The sequence below is a fragment of the Dromiciops gliroides genome, chromosome 1 (genome assembly GCF_019393635.1).
Source record: "Dromiciops gliroides isolate mDroGli1 chromosome 1, mDroGli1.pri, whole genome shotgun sequence".
Classification (NCBI taxonomy): Eukaryota; Metazoa; Chordata; class Mammalia; order Microbiotheria; family Microbiotheriidae; genus Dromiciops; species Dromiciops gliroides.
In genome coordinates this window covers 498331631-498351390 of record NC_057861.1, presented here as the reverse complement: position 1 = coordinate 498351390, position 19760 = coordinate 498331631, and the positions used below count along the sequence as shown (strand labels likewise).

Here is a 19760-nt window from a genome sequence, read left to right as displayed (position 1 = left end):
TGTTTCCATTGGCCTTTATTTTCTTGAATTGTCAAGTTTTGTTTAAGGTCAGAATCAAATATTTAGTATATATTGTACTATATGTGTGTTTATGTATGCAGTAGGAAGGTCCTGGGACATTGTGCCTGTGTCCTAACATATTACATATTTTATTAGCATTTTTCAGAGTCTCATTTTTAGAAAAATGAATGACAGCCTCTTCCCTACTGCTGTGCCTAAAATTGGGTGGGCTCTTAAAAATATACACTTAAAATGATTTTTTTCTATTTCTTTTCCCCTCCCAGCAAAATGGCATTATTTTAACATAGGCATTCCATAGAGGAAGGTACCTAATAAACCATGATAATGGTTCATTAAAATAAACATGGTTTTTGTCATTTCTAAAAATAGAAATGAAATGAAAAGCCATGGAAAATGAGGTTTAATTAGGCCCTAGAATGGAGTCTTTTAGAATTCAGAGGTTTTACAAAAGTCAACTCTAAAGTCTCCCATATTTTAGACACATACTATAATTATGCAGGTTACCCTAGACTTGTTGTCTTTGGTATGCTTTCATTTAATTACTCGGTAAACTAAGTTCTATTCTCATAATACATTTTATTTTACTCTTAGCTTCTTCCAGACCAGCTGGTCTTACTTCTGGAGTCTCTGCTAGAGGAGAAGACATTATGTCCCAGAATTCTGCAGAGCCTAGAGAAAAAGTACCACCTCCGGGAGCAGGATGCAGAGGTAATTCATTAACAGCCCCACTGAGATATTAAACAGAGTGTCTGAGCTATTGGCTAGGAATGTTGGCATTCCATTAGAACCCTGGGCTATTCAAGCTACTTTTTTCCATTAGCAAAAGCTGTAACTATTTGTTTTATTTTTGAAGAAGGGACAAGAAATGTGTGCTTAATCTGCTTTCTGGTTGTGCTTGCCTATGTGCAATATTAACCTCCTTCGTGTTACCTATACACTATGGCATTGCACTTAATGATGGTTTCACTTGTTTGGGCTTTTCAAGATCCCTAGCCATTTTCATAACTTAAATTATGAACACTCACATGTGTGTCCTCAGGGGATAATAAGCAGGCAGAGACAGAAATGGGAGGATGTCTGGTACATAGGTACACATCATATCCTGTAATGGTTTTGAATTATAAAGTTAGGGTGGGGTGGGTGTGATCTTGCAGGTTGGCAGAAGTGAGATGCTGTTACACATGAATAAATCTTGGACAGAATTTGTTAGAACTTGTTGTTTGCATTTAGTTAGGACAGGAAGGGGACCATATGTAAAGGAAATGAAAGCTAAAGCTATCAAAGACATGTTTGAAAAGTAAGACTGGACATTCATGGGAAAACAAAATTATTTTATCCTTAAAATTATTCTTTGTTTAGCCTAACCTGTGTATGGGAAGGAGGAATGGGAATGCAATGTAGCCCTTGGGTGAATAGTTTTGTGATAATTAATGTATTCAGTGAATGTTGCAGCTGCTTAATAATCATAGGAAGAAAATGAAGACAGTAAAAAGGGAAATCTTATGTGAAACAGATTTAAGATGGAATTCCCTGCAGCTATCAGAAAAATGTGCTTATTAAGTGCCATGCCCTTTTGAAAGATCTAAATTTCCTACATGAGTAACTAAACCTTCAAAAATTAACTGTTTGAATTGTGTCTAATTAAAAACCGCTCTAAATACTATAGAAAGTCACCATGCCCACTTTATCAAATTATAATTGGAATTGTATGATAATAATTAAATTTGAGAGATATTGAGAAAACTGGCTCATTACTTTTAGATTAAAACAGTAAGCTGGACATCGTAGTTAGTTCCTCTCAGAACCCCCATATATTCAAATGTTAATTGAAGAACTCCAGGGTGCAAGGATATAGCTTTTCCCCAATAAGGACAGGCCAACATCTTAACTGTTGCTGTTTATTTCAGCTTTTTAAATTTTGTTTATATGAGTTTCCAAATGCCAGACTGTTATTTTTAATTAGTGTTCAAACAGACATTTCTATTTATAGCAGGTAGGCTATATTTTAATCATAGCTGAATACCAGCGAAATGTCAGGATTCTATAATGGGCAGTGGACAAATTAAGGGGGTAGGATCAAAGCTGTCACTGCAGAGTTGCCATTTGATGCCAGCGAGTTGTGAGATGGCAGTTCTGCTTTTCCCTGCCTTTCTCTAAGGATGTAAAATGGCTCCTGACTTTTTCAGCTCCAGTGCAATTCGTAAACTTTAAAGTTATGAAGAGGTGCTACAAAGTTTTCAAGTCCCCAAAGTAAAATCAGGATGGACGTCAAAAGACACAGCACCAATCTCCAACTTTTATTTTTCAAGGTGAAACTGAGGTCTGAGCAGACCTTTAACAAGTACATAACTAGAGTGTGTTACTATTATAGCTTTCATCAGGCTCATTTACATCAGTTCATAGCCACATAGTTCCCTTTTAAGGGAATGTTCACGGAGACATAATCACATACCTGAGCAGAAGATTTTTACTTGTTCAAAATGAGTTCCTCACTTAGATTTCCCTGGAATGTCTTGTAGATCTGGAAGAATAATAGGATTTTAGCCAACTAGGGTGTTTACCCAAAACTTTGTTGGTTAAATGTAGTCTCTCAAAATCTGCTGGCATTGAATTGTGTGTCCCTTCCCTCTGTAGTTAGAAAAGTGTTAATGTTTTATTGGAGAAAAGCTTGAGCTTATATGTCATTTGGTAAGAAGGTTGTTAGAAGTATGACTTTATTTCATATGTGCCAACGTGGTTCATTGATGATTGATGCTCTCTTTCCAGTAGATATCCATGTCCCCTGGGGACAAAAACCAGTTATTTTTACTTTCCATGTAGGTAGTAGAAGATAGCAGAGGAGGATGAGGGTTTGTTCCAATTGAATGAGGATTTGAAAATGGCTGAAAATCTTTCACTGTTAACACTACGGTGTTGTTCCTTTAGGCCACTGCACAGGACAGTTTAGGCTATGGCATTAAAATGAAACTGGGGAACAACAGACACACACACACCCCTCTCCCATTCCTGAACTCTAGTGTAGACGCCTGTAATTCCTCACCAGACACCTGTGGCTGTGGATCAACTTCTAGAAATTTACAAAAAAGCTTTGATGGCCTGTTCTTTTAAATTTCATTTCTCTATTGTAGAAGGCACTTTTGGTAGCTGAAAGATTCTTTTGACCGATAACTTGTGAAAAGTTTATCTTTGTAGTTATTACTGTGTGTACAAGTCAAGTCTTGGGCTCACTATCTCAGCACAGCCCTTGCCAGCTCAGTACCATTAACGATCTGCATGGTAAGATGTCTTCTTGAGTCTAGAATTACCACCTTCTGAATTAATGTTGAATAATTTCCCAGTTCTCTAAGATGTCCAATTAGTGGCTCTGAAATCATTTCACATTTTCAGGGTGACCACTGTGATAGAATCAATAGTCCAGGCAGAAAGGGAGTAGCTCTGGTCGCTCTCCATTAGGCCTTCCCTGATCACTTAACTCCAGATCAAAACACCTGGAACTTCTGTCCTTTGAGCCCCCTTGCCTTCTCTTCCAAGGATTCAAGATATCTATTTTACTTTTCCCGTTTCTCAGCCATGGATGCCAGAGCTCTTGATGTTTCTTTCCAGTGCATTTCCCTTCACTGCCCCTGCCTCTGGCCCAGTAGTATTCCGACACCATAAGACTTAGCAGATAGTAGCCAAGAACACAGTAGGCAAAAAGGAAGTAATCGTAGCATATCTTAATAAACAAATAACAAGTTGATAGTCTAGGCTTAGATGATGACCTAAGGACAGTGAGTAAAGGAGCTAACTCACCATGGAAATAAGAAATAGAAGTGGAACTGGGTACCCCTCAGAGCTGTCTGCTAAACCAGTCTGTGACAGCACAGTAGAGAGCAGCTGGGGGGCACAGTGGATTGAGTGCCAGGCCTGTTGTCACTTGTCTTCTTGAGTTCAGTCCAGCCTCAGACATTTATTAGCTGTGTCACCCTGGGCAAGTCACTTCACCGTGTTTGCCTCAGTTTCCTTATGTGTAAAATGAGCTGGAGAAGAAAATGGCAAACCACCCCAGTATCTTTTGCCAAGAAAATCCCAAATGGGGGTATGAAGAGTCAGACATAACAACAAAGATTCCATACTATATAAACTCCATTAGTTCTATATTTTGCATTTCGTTTCAATTTTCCCTTTTGATCCTTAATGAAGACCCTATTAAAAACCCAAAGTCTTGTTGCATACTAAGGGAAGAAGAGGTTTTCCATGCTGAGACTAAGACAACTAGGCAGATCATAGGCTCCTTAGAGGCTGACGGTTGTACCAGGAATGGCTATGGTAGTTGCAGCTCTTCAGGCAAATCTGGAACAGCCTGTCAAGGAGGTAGAAACTTGTCGACCATTACAAGTACTTTGCCTTTCCTGGATGCTCATCCCCGTCAGCATTTGAAGTCTCAGCCATAGAAGTGATCTTTTTGTTGTTGTTACTCTTGTTTGGGAGGGGAAATGGAGTGGGAATGGAGCGGTGTAGGTGTTTGTGATGTTGGTAGTAAGTAGCAGAACTTGGTCAGTAAGTCTTACTATCTCTTTTCATTTTGTCCAATAGCAGGATATAACATCTGTTGCTCAGGAGTTTTGAGTACATAATTATGGCTTTCTCCTAGAATCATCATCTTGATGACATTATTATTATTATAGCGTTGGCTTGTCAAGTATTTACTGGCCATTAGCTGTTTGAATACTGTCCCAGCCCAACTTAATCATTCATTCCATCTGGAATGTGCAAACCCTTACACTCCATGGAGTTTTTTTGAATGAACTGTGATAAGGTCAACTTGGCTTAGGTAGAGTGATACTGTATTCCATATTAAAAAGAGAGAATGAATGCAAATTGAACAAGATGTGGTCATTCACACATACCAGGCCATTCCATAGATTACCAGATAACTTCTACTTTGCACATGCAGAAAGTGAATTTAGGAGTAGGATGCTACTTGGATACCTATTTTTAATAAATATAGCTTAATGAACTAGGAAAAAACCACCATACTGTAACTGTATAGTTGTCCATCTTGACCAAACAGAGCAGCAAGGCAGTAGGAAAAAAATTATTTATAGTAATAACCTCATTGCTGGAGTTTTTGAACAGATGGCCACAGGTGGGGATAATAAAGGTTTCAGAGCAATTATCGTCTATTCCTTGGAGCAAGAGCATTTTTTCAAGATCCTCTTTTACTGAAATAAAAATTCTTTTCCTCTTATAAACTGTGAAAATAATTAGATAGGCCTTGAACCTGGATGAAGTTAAGTACCACATTCCTTACTGTGACCTAATAATAGCCTTACTTTTTAGTCCAAGATTCCCACACCTAGCTAAGTACCTCCAGGTGGGCACTGATCATTTGTTGACCCAGCATTAGGAGGTATCAGTCTCTTACCATTAACTCCATGAAATTTGGAATTATAACACCCATTTATCTACCTTAGAATATGTGATGGGGATTAGCTTGAAACTTTTTTGTATAGGAAATACATTAATAAATATTTGTATATTTAAAAGCAAAATAGTTACAATGATTCAGAAAAGGAACTTTCTGAGAAAGGCTTATTATTAGTTGCTAGAGTGAGTTACTGTCAGATACTATTCCTCCTCCAAAAATGAGAATGTTTTGGTTAAGAGGTCCTGGTTTCAAGGATGTTTTGGAAATGAGAGAAGTGTCTACATCAAATTACTTGGCCTTACCCGATATAACCTTTGTGACGCCTTCTCTTCTACTCTGGTTGACACCTAACTGTGCTGCCCTACTTTGAGAACTTATCTTCCTCACGTACAGAATAAGGAGATTTAAATCTATCCCTCTTTTGAAGGGAAGTAAAGCAACTAGAAATCAAAACCAAGGCCCATAATTTGGTATTGGCAGCAGCAGTAGTCTGGCCCATGTTAACTTCAGTGGTCACCGTATCCATGCCTGGCCATAGAGATGAGCTGACAAGAGAACTACTAAACTCTGGCCATTAGTATTACTATTTTTTTAATATGGTATTTCCATATTTGGAGTACTGTTTCTCTTAGTTACAAAGAAATATAGATGTGGTCTTAAGAATTACTAGAGCAAGCATGTGTTTTTAAAACATTTAGAAGCAAACGATTTCTATACAATTAACTATAAATATCAAATTACACTTTGATACCTAATGGAGAGAGTAGCGGGCTGGAAGCTGGGAAAACTGTTATGGTTAAAGCTCAGCCACAACCTAATTACAGGGCAAATCACCCAGTCTCATTCTCCTTATCTATAAAATGGGAGAACTAGATTATATGACTTCCAGTATCCCTTTCAGCTCTCAAGTTCTAGAATTCTGGTACATTTTTTTATTAGACCCTATCTTCGTAAACTGTGGGTACCTGAATGTGGGGATCATGAAAAATTTCACAACAGTAAAAAGTTAGATATTCCTATTTTATATACCTATATACCTGGGGTCATGTTAAAATTTCTCAGGTAAAAAGGGGTAGTGAGTGAAAAAGGTTTAAGAAGCCCTATATTGGGGGCAGCTGGGTGGCGCAGTGGATAGAGCATTGGCCCTGGAGTCAGGAGTGCCTGAGTTCAAATCCGGCCTCAGACACTTAACACTTACTAGCTGTGTGACCCTGGGTAAGTCACTTAACCCCAATTGCCTCACTTAAAAAAAAAAAGAAGCCCTATATTAGACTATCTCAGGACTTCTAATCAATAACACCCTACCAATATTTTATTAATATAGTTTATTTGTACTTGAAAACATTAAACTCATAATAGAAACAATTATACACACTCATACATATAACCAATGTATGCCATCCTCTCCTCCCATTAGTTTGAATCAGTGATGTTTAACTATATTTTTTTCCCCTGGGGCTAGCTTTGTGACCCTGGGCAAGTCACTTAACCTCAATTGCCTCACACACAAAAAATGTTCAAAGGACAATCCCATTCTCTTCCTCCTCTAATACCTTCCCCATCTCCCCTCCTCTCTCTCTGTATGTATGCCTAATAGGGTAGTCTATGCCTATCATCCTCCCACCAAGGAAGCAGAGTCTGGTGGATTGCTTGAGCTCAAGAGTTGTGAGCTGCAGTAGGGCCCAAACCAATAAAGTTTCCACCCCAGTATAGTGAACCCCTGGCATCACGTTGCCTTAGTAGAAGCATGTTGGCCCAGGTCAAAAATTATGCTTCTGTAAAGCCCATCAGCAGTAACATCAGGCCCATGAGTGGTTATTGTACTTCCAGCCTGAGCTAGGTGGAGACCTAGTCCTTTATTTTTTAAGCACTGTACAGAACATCAAGTAAATAGAAAGCTTGTCACCTTTTGATGCTTTATATAGAAGCTAGAGATTGTCCCAACCAGTTTTCAACAGTGGCTTAATTGCATATGGTTCGGCCCATGAAACTGCGACCATGAAGTGGTGGCACCTTGGATTATCCACAGAAAAACATTTGCACTCTTGAAAATTGTTTCAACAGAGTCCTAAAAATAGGTAGAGTTGTGGCTAGTCAGCTCTATGTCAGCATTTTTAAATAAGCCACAAAGTAGTAGCAAATAGAAACAAAGTTCCCTAGATGGCATATTGTAAAATTTTACTTGGGAAGGGTCAAAACTGTGCAACTGGCCTTTGAATAGAGGAAGCAATTAGCATTATCTTTTCAAGATAAAAATAAGATGTGACAACTGGCAACGTGATATATCTTGAAAGAGGCTAGTGCCCTGTGCTTCTTCCATATGGGGCATTGCAGACATTCATCCTTGTGCCAGTTTGCTACAAGTATCTTCCTAAGTCCCACCCAGGTACAAAGAGTCTTGTTTGTGAAGTCTTCTTGACTGGACTAAAATCAGATTACAGATTGCAAGGTATGCTTCAAATTAGGTTGTTGTAGATGATTAGATAAAATAGGGACTACACTAGATTCCATTAGTATAGGGAATTGCTAGGTGAGAAGACTAGCTTCTCTAATGCAGGTTGACACCTTTTTGTGTGTGTGATTTATAGTCTTAGATAGTTGGCTGCATCACTGAGAATTGAAGTGATTTGCCCAGGGTTCACATAGCCAGTATGTGCCAGAGGTGAGACTTGAACCCAGGTCCTCTTGTCTTCCGGGCCAGCTCTCTATCCACTACTCCATGCTGCGCCTCACAGACATCTCTCTCAAGTGGTCAGAAAAGTATCTTTATAAATCTGATTCTTAGTCTGTCTCCAGTTAATATCATAACTTAATGTTATAGATTAAAGTAAGCTCAAAATGGGGAAACTATACTTGTCTTTTTGGATATTTTGATTTTTCTTTCAGAGCTTTGGAGCAGAAAAGAATAGATTTAAGAGGGGAAGAAAGAGATTACCCTAATCTCATTCATCTTCCTTTTAAAAATACGTGTCTTGACATATTGGGAGGAAGGAAGTCGTCTTCCCTGCTAATAAAAAGAGCTCACATATTTGTTTGTGGGTCATATCTTTAAGTTTTTTTTAAAAGCATGTAGTACAAGTGTTACCCCCATTTTACAGATGAAGACGTTCTCAAGCTACTGTGGCCTTCCACATCACAAAGGTCAAGATATAAAAATAGTATTAGTTGTAGCTTCATCTCCTATCCTTGACCCTTTCCTGCCCTCTGGTGGAGATATCAATAAGCAGTTAAAAGATAAGAGAGGAGGGGGAAATAAAGCTAAACTGGATTGTAGTTAGTGCCAGAATACTTACAACTTAGCTACATATAGAAAACACTATTTTAAACTTATCTACTGGTTTCTGTCTAAAGGTTGAACCAAAGAGTGTTATAGTATTCTAAGGCTAGAAGTTGTATACCATTTCTAGCTCTTTCGTTTTATTGGCTATAATTAATGCCTGAATGTATTTCATAGATTCCTGGAAACATTATGGGAGTTGTTATATTTTTGTCAGCTGTTACTGCTGCTGCTTCTTCCTGGCCCACCTCACATAGTTTCCTAGGAAAGTGTTGGAGGGGAGGGGGTAGGTGTTGCTCTAAATGTCATACTGATGAGTGTTCCTTCAGCATTTTCAAGAAGCTAACCAACCTACTCTCATTTTCAACCTAATGGTATTCCCCCCTTTTTCGTGAGATAATGAGGGTTAAGTGACTTGCCCAGGGTCACACAGCTAGTAAGTGTCAAGTGTCTGAGGCCAGATTTCAACTCGGGTCCTCCTGAATACAGGACTGGTGCTTCATCCACTGTGCCACCTAGTTGCCCCAACCTAATAGTATTTTAAAAGTTTCTTGAAGGGAATGAGTTGGGATTTTATTTGTGCTTATGGGATGAGCCTCAGTCTATTTTGTTACTTTCTATAAGAAATCTCACCATTTAAGAATGTGCAGAAGAGATTCATGTTTTTAAAAAGTGTTTTGTTGTATTTTATTAAAGTGGTCAGTCATTTGTTTCAAAATAGCTTACTGAACTCTACAAATCAAGTTTAAGGTCTATATTTAATGCCCTTTGTAGACTGTCTACTATGGTCACAATTATAAAATTACAGAGTTGTAACGGACTTGAGAATCCATTTAGTATAACCCATACCCAAACAAGAATCCCCTCTACCTGTGGATGAGTGGCCACACCGTTTTGCTTGTAAATCTCTAGTAAGGGGAAGCCCCCTACCTTCCCACACAGCCTTTTCTATTTTTGTAAAACTCTGACTTTTAAGATGCTCTTGCCTCTTTCAGTCACTATTGCTGGTCTTGCCCTTGGGGGTCAAGCTGATACATCTAATTCCATTTCAACTTGGTGGCCCTTCAGAGACTTGAAGTTGACTCCTAATGGGTCACCCTGCCTCTAGACTCTCCCTTAGTCCAAAACTGATATGCCTGAAGAATTGACCCTTTCGCTCCCCTTTTTGAGAAGCCCAGGGACTCCGAATCATTGAGATCATAGAATTAGAGCTGGAAGAGACTTCACAATCATCAAGTTTATAAAAACAAGGGCCACCAAGGACAAGTAATGTGCCCAAGTTCACACAGGTAGTAGATAGTAGAATCTCTAGTCTACAAACTAGTTTCTCCAACTCCAGAGCTCCTCACTGCTCCTCAGGATGACATGACGCTCCCTCTTGGCTTTCAAATACTTACCTATGCTTCTTTCTCTGGCATTTAAAGCCTTTCACAATCTGGCTCCATGATCCTTCCTGAATCATTGAAAGTTATCCTGCTATCTGCCATTGATGTTGCAGTCAGACCATCCAGCTTGTTTCCCATACATAGCATCTCATGTCTCATCTCTATAACTTTGTATGGCCTGTCGTCCCTCATGCCTGAAGACCTTCTGCTTCACTTCTTCCCTGGTGGGATCCCACTCTTCTTTCAAGACTCAGCCAGCTTAAGAGTCATTCCCTTTATAAGGACGGGTTTTTTGTTTGTTTTGTTTTTTTAGATCAAAGCTAAGACATTTATTAAAATAGCATAGTAAAAAAAGCTACAAAACATCCCCATAAGTTATCTAGAGTGAATCATCCCACTAATATACACAGTACTGGTGGTAAGAGTGGGCACAAAGAGAGGACCACCATCTCTTTTGTCAGGCACACACACAAGAACACATGTGACTAAAACAACTCGTGCGTGTAGCATTGCAGGACCCTGATATATAAGGACTGTTCTAATTTTCCCAGTGACAAGTTCTTTCCCACAGAAATTACTTTGTATGAGTTTATCTGCATTTATGTTGTTTCCCAGAAGAAAATATAGACTTCTTGAGGGCTATGACCGTCTTCAGTTTGGTCTCTGTGTCCCCAGGTCCTAACACAGCCCATAGCAAGTAGCAAGCACTTTAGAATGAATGAATGATTTATGTCCCCACCCCAGTCATCTTTTCTTCAGGCCAAACATGCCTAGTACATCAGTCACTCTTCACCATCCTAATCATCCTTCAGTTTATCAGTGGCCTTCCTAAAATCTGATGGACAGAACTGACCAAAATCAGTACTCTAGATCTTAACCTACTGGGGCAAAGAAGAACAATATTCTCTATCTCTATCTCTATCAACAGTATGCATCTCTCCATTTAACCTAAGTTCACATTGCTGTGTGTGGACCACCATGTCACACTGTTGATGATGCATTGAATTTGCAACCAAACCAAATAAAATGTCCAAGTCTTTGTAGGGTGAATTGCTGTTTAACCATATTCCTATCAAGATTCTTAAAAAAAATTTAAAAAAGAAAGAAAGAAAGATTCTTGCTTAGCCCGCTTCTTTGTTTTGTCCACAAGAGGAGTGTGAAAGATTATCACATGCTTTGCTAATATCTAGGCTAAGTGCATCTAAAGAATTCCCTGATTTACCATTCTGGTAACCCTGTCAAAAAAGGAAATGAGGTTATTCTGACGTGACCTATTCTTGTTAAAGCCACACATAGCTCTTGGTGGTCATTGCCTCCCTTTCTAATTGTTAGCTACCCGTCTCTTTAATGATACATTCAAAAATAATGCAAGGAATTGCACTAAGCCCATTGCTATGTAAAGATCTGATAAATTGATATTTTTTTCTTCCCTTTTTTGGAAAATCATGATAAAGTTAGCCATTCTCCAACCCTGTGGACTCTTTTCCATTCTCCAAGATGTTGGCTCAATAAATGGCATCTATCAGTTCTTTTAGGATGAAGGGATGTTGTTATTGGGGCAGATGACTTGAATTCCTAAAGGGCAGCTAGGTGTTTTCTTATTTTTTTTCCTTTCTTATCTTGGTTCTCAACTCCCTATTAACCTTTTTTGTTACGTCCTTTCAGGTACAAAGTTTATATTTATTGGCAGAGAAAAGTGAGGCAAAAAGAGTTAAACCTGGTTCTGCTTTCTCTCAGTGATTTGTTCTCATCGTCATCTCTGTCCCCTGTAATGGTGCTAATTCTGTTTTGATTCCCTTCTTTTCCCCAATCTAACTTATAAAAATATAATTGCCTTTTGTGGTTAACAACTGTAAAAGTCTGTCTTAGAAGAGACAAACCAACAAAGGGACAATCAAGTAGCTGAGTTTGAAAGAGATAATTCACTTTGGTTAATAACATTTCTTCGTGTCTTCTAGGGATCTGTTTATTTCAAAGTTGTTTTCTGCCATTTAGGCCTATGTTTTATATATTCTTTTGTCATGTCATAGCACACTGGGATTTGGGGGGTTATGTTAAAGGACATAAAAATACCACTAAGAATGGGAACTAAAAATAGACCAGTTATTTGCTCAGACCATACAAAAGAGCCAAAGATCATTGGCACCCATTTCTACTTTTGTGGTCTGGCCCATGAAAGTTTGAGGCGGTGTGTATATTCCAGATTATTTTCTGGGCAAAGTATTTTTCTTCCATTTCAGTGTCTGTGCTGTTTGCTACCTGAGGGCAGTAAAGGGAAGAAAAATGTATTGCTGTGAAAACCTTGGCTTTGGTTTTGTAAAAACATCTATAAAGCCCTACCATCTGTATGTATGTGTGTGTGTGTGTGTGTGTGTATATACACACACATATGTGATGGTATTTGCATAGCTGTGAGCATGTTGGAGGAATGTAGAATTTAAAACACACATTATGAAGAAATCTTCAGCAACCTGGAGCAACTTTTTCTGATAACTACAGCTTTGAGATTTTACTGATGTTTATGTTGGTAGGTACAACCATTTTAATATAATTACAAAGAAAAACATTTCTTCATGGAGACCTACTAAAAATACATTTTCAAAGCCAGTAGGAACTGCTTGGTCTGCATTTTATTCCACTGAGTTTTGAACGGCAAAGATCTGCTTTTTCCTGGTCCAACTAGCTTTACCCACATGCTGGTCAAACATGATACCCGCTCTGAGCACAGTAATCTCTCAGGGCACCAACAGTGAACAAATTGGCTAGAAGCCACCAGCCATAGCTAATCCTTTCTACATTACCTTAGTTATCACATTTTTTTTCTTAGTGATACATTGATTAGAATAAATCTGATTTGAATCCCAGTACTCCAGATTTTGACACCTTTGAGGGTTTTTTTAACAAAAATTTTGATTTGTTAGCCCCTAAACATAGGACGTTAGGTGAACCATTTGTACAGCAAGGAAACAAGCTAAATTGAGGGAAATAAAAGGGAACATCTGGTACTCTATCCATTGATCAGCGTTGTTTTTGTGTTGAATTTCTAGCTTGGTCATCTTTTTCTCCTGAGAATTTGCAGAGGGCTTAACCTCTAAGTATGACAAAGAGGTTCAGGTTCCATTAACCCTATTTAGATCTTGGCCTTTCATTTGGGGTTAGGTGTATGTTGTGAACCTTGCTTGCGGAAAATCATTCACGATTAATTTCTTTTTCCATTTTCAGCCAGAAATTCCCAATATCTTTTTTAGCATTTGGTAAAATAGAACAGTGTTATAGTTTTGAATATCACTCCACAAAATGAACATGATTTTCTTTGGAAGAGAGAGCTGGCTCTGGCATGCCCTCTTCCTGCCCTTCATCCCACTGGCTTGCCCCCCCCCCCAATCCAGTCTCAGACAAGCAAGCAAGGCTCAGGGCCCCTGGTCTTTGCACGACAACTCCTCGATGGAGTCTGTGACCATTGTAATTCATCCACTAATATCCCCATAGGGAACATGGGAAACCTAAAGCTAGTTCTTGAACTGGGCATCCTTTTCTCCCTGTTTAGAGTGCCACAAGGTTCACTTCAGAGCATGGCATAGCTATTACATGAGTTGTTTCCTTGCTGAGGTACAAACCTTGCAGGGCTGGATTACACACAGGGCTTGGCTGCCATTTGGGCTCCTCTCCGAACTGGGCTGCTACTTGTTCTGGTTGTCAAGGAACCTCTTTGGTGGCTGTTACTGATCACCTTGACACTCCCATCTCAGAGCAACTCACCTGAAATTGTGAAAGAAGAAACCACAGAAAGCAAAGGTGTCATGCACTGAGGGACAGGGAGGTAGTTTCCCCCACCTGGCAGCTCCCATTGATTTTTCCTTACTTAAAAATTACCAGGCAAGAAAACCATCTACTTGAAACTTTTATGTGAATAGTCACTTCCAGCTCAACAGCCAATCAAAATGTTTGGTCACCACCCAGTAAATGAAGAGTAACCAATCTCAAGATGCATGTGATTGCTCTGATGTGGTGGTGTAAGAAGATGCCTAGAAGCAGGCTTATCAAGTCTCCCCATGTATTACAATCAGGCAGGGCATTTTATATGTTCTAAGCCCTCCTCTGTTGCAAGAGTTTATCTCTAGCCAGCTCCTTAGCCACCCTTCTTCCCATTCCCAGCAAGAGTTGATAATAAAACACTACCTTCTGTATCCCAAGCTCTGGAAATGACATTTAGAAATCTGGACTTGGAGTCAGGAAGACGGGTTCAAATCCTGATACTGACACTAACTGCACGACCAAGAATGGGTCACTTAATCATTTTTCCCTTTATTCATAAAATGGGAGTAATTATTCCTGTAATATCTACCTCATACATCTGTGGTGAAACTCAAATGAGATCATGTAGGCTACCCCTTTTTCAAGGAGATGGCAATTTTAAATGGAGATGTTCCTATCCAAATCCAAGCAGCCAGATCCAGTCAGGTAACCCAAGCAAGTTATAAGACTCATTGTTTTCCCCCCTTTCCAAGAATGACTGGTACTAACAAGGGAAAACGCAATATTTTGTACCCTCCTGTTAACAAATAATTTAAAGCCAGTGATTTATCAATCAAAAATCATATTGTCGTAACATTTGGTGATGATTTGGCACTACTGGTAACCACTAACAGTGGTGTCCTTGGAAAAAGATTTGTCTATGGATTATTTTCAGAAGGCATGAAAGCATTTATCTATTATCTATTAAATCAAAATACATGGTTTGGGTTCAAAATAAATGGGCTCAAATAATCATATGAGGAGCTACTTCTTTTGATAGGTAATAATTTTGATAGGGAAGACATTTTTTCTCCCTTTTAGAAGGGAATATAGTACAGAAAAGTAATTTTACCCCAGATCATTTGAGTCTTCCTTCTGGTTCTTAATGAAGTCTGATTAAGAAGATTTGCTTTTAACATCCATCACATCAGTATTTTCCACTTAGCATTGTTTATTCATGAGTATTGTACCATAGCTTTAGGTTTTAGAGTGTTAGGTTTAGATTGGCAACACATGTGTGTTTTCACAGGTACCCTCACAGAAACCTAAACCAAAATGAGCTTTAGATTTTAAAATTGCATTTTTATCCATTATGATAAGATGAAAAATGTATAGATGGTAGACACTTTCAGAGGTCATCTAGTCCAACCCCCCTCATTTAACAAATGAGGAAACTAAGGTTCAGGTAGGTTAAATGATTTGCCTATGATCACACAGGTGGCAAGTGTCAGCATGTGATTGTCAGTGCCTCCTCACGGCTCATGATGGGCTTCTTCAGCAATAAGTTTTTGTTTTGTTTTGTTTTTTTAAGTGAGGCAATTGGAGTTAAGTGACTTGCCCAGGGTCACACAGCCAGCAAGTGTTAAGTGTCTGAGGTCAGATTTGAACTCAGGTACTCCTGACTCCAGGGTTGGTGCTCTATCCACTGTGCCACCTAGCTGCCCTCAGCAATAAGTTTTTAACTTTGTTATCAGCCATGACACAACACATGCTCTGAATGTCAGGAGTTTGTTTAGTAGATTCCAAATAAAAAGTTTCAGTGAGATTTGCTCAACAACAACAACAAATAATAATAATAATAATAATAAGCAACTTAGATTTTTTTACATTTGCATTTAAGACTTGAGGAAATTCCAGTCTTAAAGAAGTTAACAATTATGTTCAAGTTTATGGCAGTTAATAGAATGAAGGCGTTGCAATTAAAGGAGACCAGGTACAGTTTTCTTTCCCATATGCCATGCTGCCTAATCAAAAAGGATGTAGCACTAGGCAAGGCAGATAAAGTCAGTCAGCCAACTCACTTCTAATAATTTTTTAAATTATAAACTTATAAAAATTACCTTTAAAATGATAAACTTTATCAGGGAAATGAATATATTAATTTAATCCAACATTTATTGAGTATCTGCTTAATGTGTTTGGAGTCATGGAAATTCTTACTGAGTTTTTAGAAAGAACGTTTAACAGTTAACTTTTAATCACAGGAGATTACTCCAGAAAGTACTTTTTTTTTTTTTACATTTTCTATTTATTATCTAGACAAACATCTACATGAACATTTCCCCCTCCAAAAAAACAGATTCTTCATGAAACTGAATTTTTATCATGTACAGTTTTGTTTTTAAGTGTATATTAAATTCAAAACCAGCCCAAATCATTCTTCTTGTCAAAAACAAAGACACAGAAGTAACATAAGAAATAAGGAGCTGTATCTCTTTTCCATCCTTTCTTATCATTGGCCCAGCTCTGAAGGGCAGTGATTCTATCACTTTCTTTGAGTCTCTTCTTTTCTCCCCAAATGGCTTTAAAACAACGCTTTTTTGTTCTCCCAAGCTTTCCTTTCCTCAGAGCATTCTGAGATTTAGCAGTCTTGAACCTATTCTATCTTTTTTTATTTTTATTTTTATTTTTTTGCTTCTCTGTCTAATTATTTTGTTTCTGTTTCTGGTACGTCTACTTGCTTCCGACCTCTCTGCATCTTTTATTTCTTCTTTGCATTCACCTTATTTTATTCTATCTAAATTTGTGATAACAACATCTACACCCATAAGATAAACAGTTATATGCAAAATGGTTAACTAATTAGCACCCTCTCAACATGAATTCAGTGTTATCACTGTTTAACTGAAATAATATAATCTGAATTAAAAACTACAACATAACCATGTAAATTAAAATTCCAGGTACAAAAAATACCCTTTAAATTTAAGGGGTTTGAGCTATGCAGCATATAAAGAGGCATTCAAATGTATTTTCTTCCCCTCAAATGCAGGGAAATAGGCTTTAATACGGGAAGGAGTTCATGAAAAGATTATTTGGTTCATAATTTCACTCTCGCTCCCTGTTTGCCTAAGAAGTAGACTGGGTTTGCTGCCTGTAATGCTTAATTTGAACAAGTGAACCAGTGAGCATACATCTTATCTTTTAAAAATCTAAGTTGGTTGACAAGTTTCTTGTACATCCATGTTGAGTTTTTTTTTCCCTTTTCTTCCTCAATAGCATTGTTTCTCCTTCTGCCTTCAGAATTTTATTTAGAATAACTTCCCATCCCTCCTGGACACATTTCTTCTATATGATTTCATTCCATGGGATCCTACATATCCTTTCTCTGAACCCTTTGAAGTCTTGCTTGTCCTAAGTGTAGGGTACCTATGACAAACTTTCTTCCATTTCTCTAGCAAAAATTCTAAGATGAAGCACTCATTGCACACCCTTAAAGGTCTAATAATTTTCACCCCACCAACCTATCACTCTTTCCTCTCCCCTCCTCTCTTGTTCTTCTTGGACCCATGATAGAAAATCCTCTGCCCTTACTTTTTGAAATTATCATTAAAGCAAAAGAAATTATTGCCTGCTCTGCTTTCAGCAACAGAAGTCTGGATAGCTTGGGTTCATACTTCTATTCCAGTTTTATGATCTATTTCCCAAATTCATCTTTTTTTTTTCCCCTCAAAATTTCCCACCTAGCTACTCCCATATCTTAATGATATCTTTAGGGTCAGAGCTGCCTCCTTGCAATCTGTTCTCTAATTTCATCTTGCTATACTTTGTACACTTGTTCATAGGCAACTGAGGTTTTGTATTTACTAGCTTTATTGAATATTGTCTTTTGCAGACTAAATGGCTGTGTCTATCATTACCGCTCCTTTGTGTGGGATCTAGCTTAGTGGGTATATAGAGGCAGCTTTTCTCTCTTTACATCCATTTCTTTTCAGTTAAAAGCCCTTTTAATTAAATTTGCAAGATTCTAAGTAAATGCATTTTCTAGTACTTGAGGAAAGCTTAGATCCTACTGAATTTGGATTGCTGGGCTTCTAAGCCCATGCTACTTACCTTCATAACACAGAATTTTAATTGGGGATATAGAATTACCTGATGAAATTTACAGTTAATAAATTCATTGGACAAGAAAGCAGGATGTTGTTACCTCTTATCTTAAAAAGTATCTTGAAATTATTGAGACAAAATTAATTTCAATTCACCTTAATTTTTTTTAATATGTCTTATAGTCCTTTGAGAATAGACCTGGCAGGGAAGGGCAGAGTCGTGAAATTCAACAAATTATTAAAGCTGCAACTCTCGATAGATTAGGAATCAGCACTGCATCCACACTGTTGGCTTGTTACTCTAAACAGTCCATACATAATTATAGCCCTGAACCCTAGGTACTTAACCACGGAATCCTGTTTGCTTTGTACCTACTTTACAAATGACTTAGGGCTTTAATGCAGGCCCCTTTCAACAGCAGTAAATTAACTTTAAAGCAAAATTAAATCTGATCTGGGCACACAAATTTTAAAGGCAGGTTTGCTCATTATGATGATAGAATTATTAACTTCCATAAGCCATGAGCTTTAATTTTCAGTTTAAGATGTATTTTAAATGGGTCTCTTAATGAGGTTTAATAGTCTTCCCAGATCAATTCCCCTGGTATATTGTTTTCTCTTTAAAAATCAAAAGTCCTAAGAAGAAAGTATATCCTGTTTGCAGACAACTAGAATTGGGTACCCAGCTTTCTTCAGAAAACTTTACCAGTTCACTTTGCAGTATAATTTCCTAAATTGTGGAAAGAATGCAAATGATTCAAAATGAAGAACACAGTGAGGAGGTTCGAAAGCTGAGTGGGGCAGAGAGGCCCAATTAAGGGTGTTAGAAGATGTGGGCAAAATGAGGATTTCATCATGTGTAAAATGGAAATAGGGAAATCTGTCTGATGCATGGATTCAGGATTTCAGATGCTATCTATTGCTTCTCTCGTCCCCTTCTTCTCTCCCTCATTTTCCCTCTCTCCATTTCAGCTCAGTTCTTGCATACTGCCTTAAACCTTTTGAGCAACCTTCTATTAGGGAGTAAAGATCATTAGCACCTGAGACATCCTCCCTGATATGATTAGAAGAAATTGACTGAACATGGGGGGGGGGAGGAGTTTTGAAGATAAACTAGGCAGCTGTGTGTGTAACACTTAAAATCGGGAATAAATATTATTCATTTACTAAATTCACAGAGATTTCCAGCAGAATAGGTGTCAATGGATTTGAGGAACTTTGGAGCAGGGTGTTAATTTTTTTCTCTGGAGGGTGTTAGGATTCCAGAATTCTAGCCAGATGCCGTTTGAAACCCATTAATGAAGGGCAGATTGTCTTTATTATCCTGGAGCTAGAAATTTATTGTGTATTTGAACTCTACTAATGATGTGATGGCTACAGAAAGAGCTACAATAGCTCAGGAGAACATTTCGTATGCTATTATGTCTAATCTCTCTTTACTTTATGAGCCTGAAGGGATATCAACTTGGCTTGTGAGGATTTCATTTATTTTATGGGATATAATGATCTTATAAGACTTGAGAAGGTTAGCTTATAGAGGAATTTTTAGTTACATAAGTTCCAGGGTGTATTGCAAATTGAGGTATGCATTGAAAAAGTTATTTCATGAGCAGAACCAGGAGAACATTGTACACAGTAACAGCTCCTCAGAATAAGACAGTGATCCAAGACAATTGTAAAGAACCCATGATGAAAAATGCTATATCTAGTGGTAAAGAACTGATGAGCTCTGAGTGAAGGTTAAAGCATGCTTTTTTTGTTGTTGTGTGTGTGGTTTTTTTTTTTTTTTTTTGCAGGGCAATTGGGGTTAAGTGACTTGCCCAGGG

At 38.1% G+C, this 19760-nt stretch overlaps 1 protein-coding gene across 2 annotated transcripts in view; it reads left to right on the top strand.

Moving 5' to 3' along the window:
• Nucleotides 1-19760, top strand: part of LOC122736585 (aminopeptidase O (putative)) — a 495791-nt gene that overhangs the window by 453248 nt on the left and 22783 nt on the right. For both annotated transcript variants that reach the window (XM_043978914.1, XM_043978916.1), the window contains one exon: nt 613-729. In XM_043978914.1, the coding sequence (XP_043834849.1) occupies nt 613-729 (117 nt within the window). The remainder of the gene's footprint in view (nt 1-612; nt 730-19760) is intronic.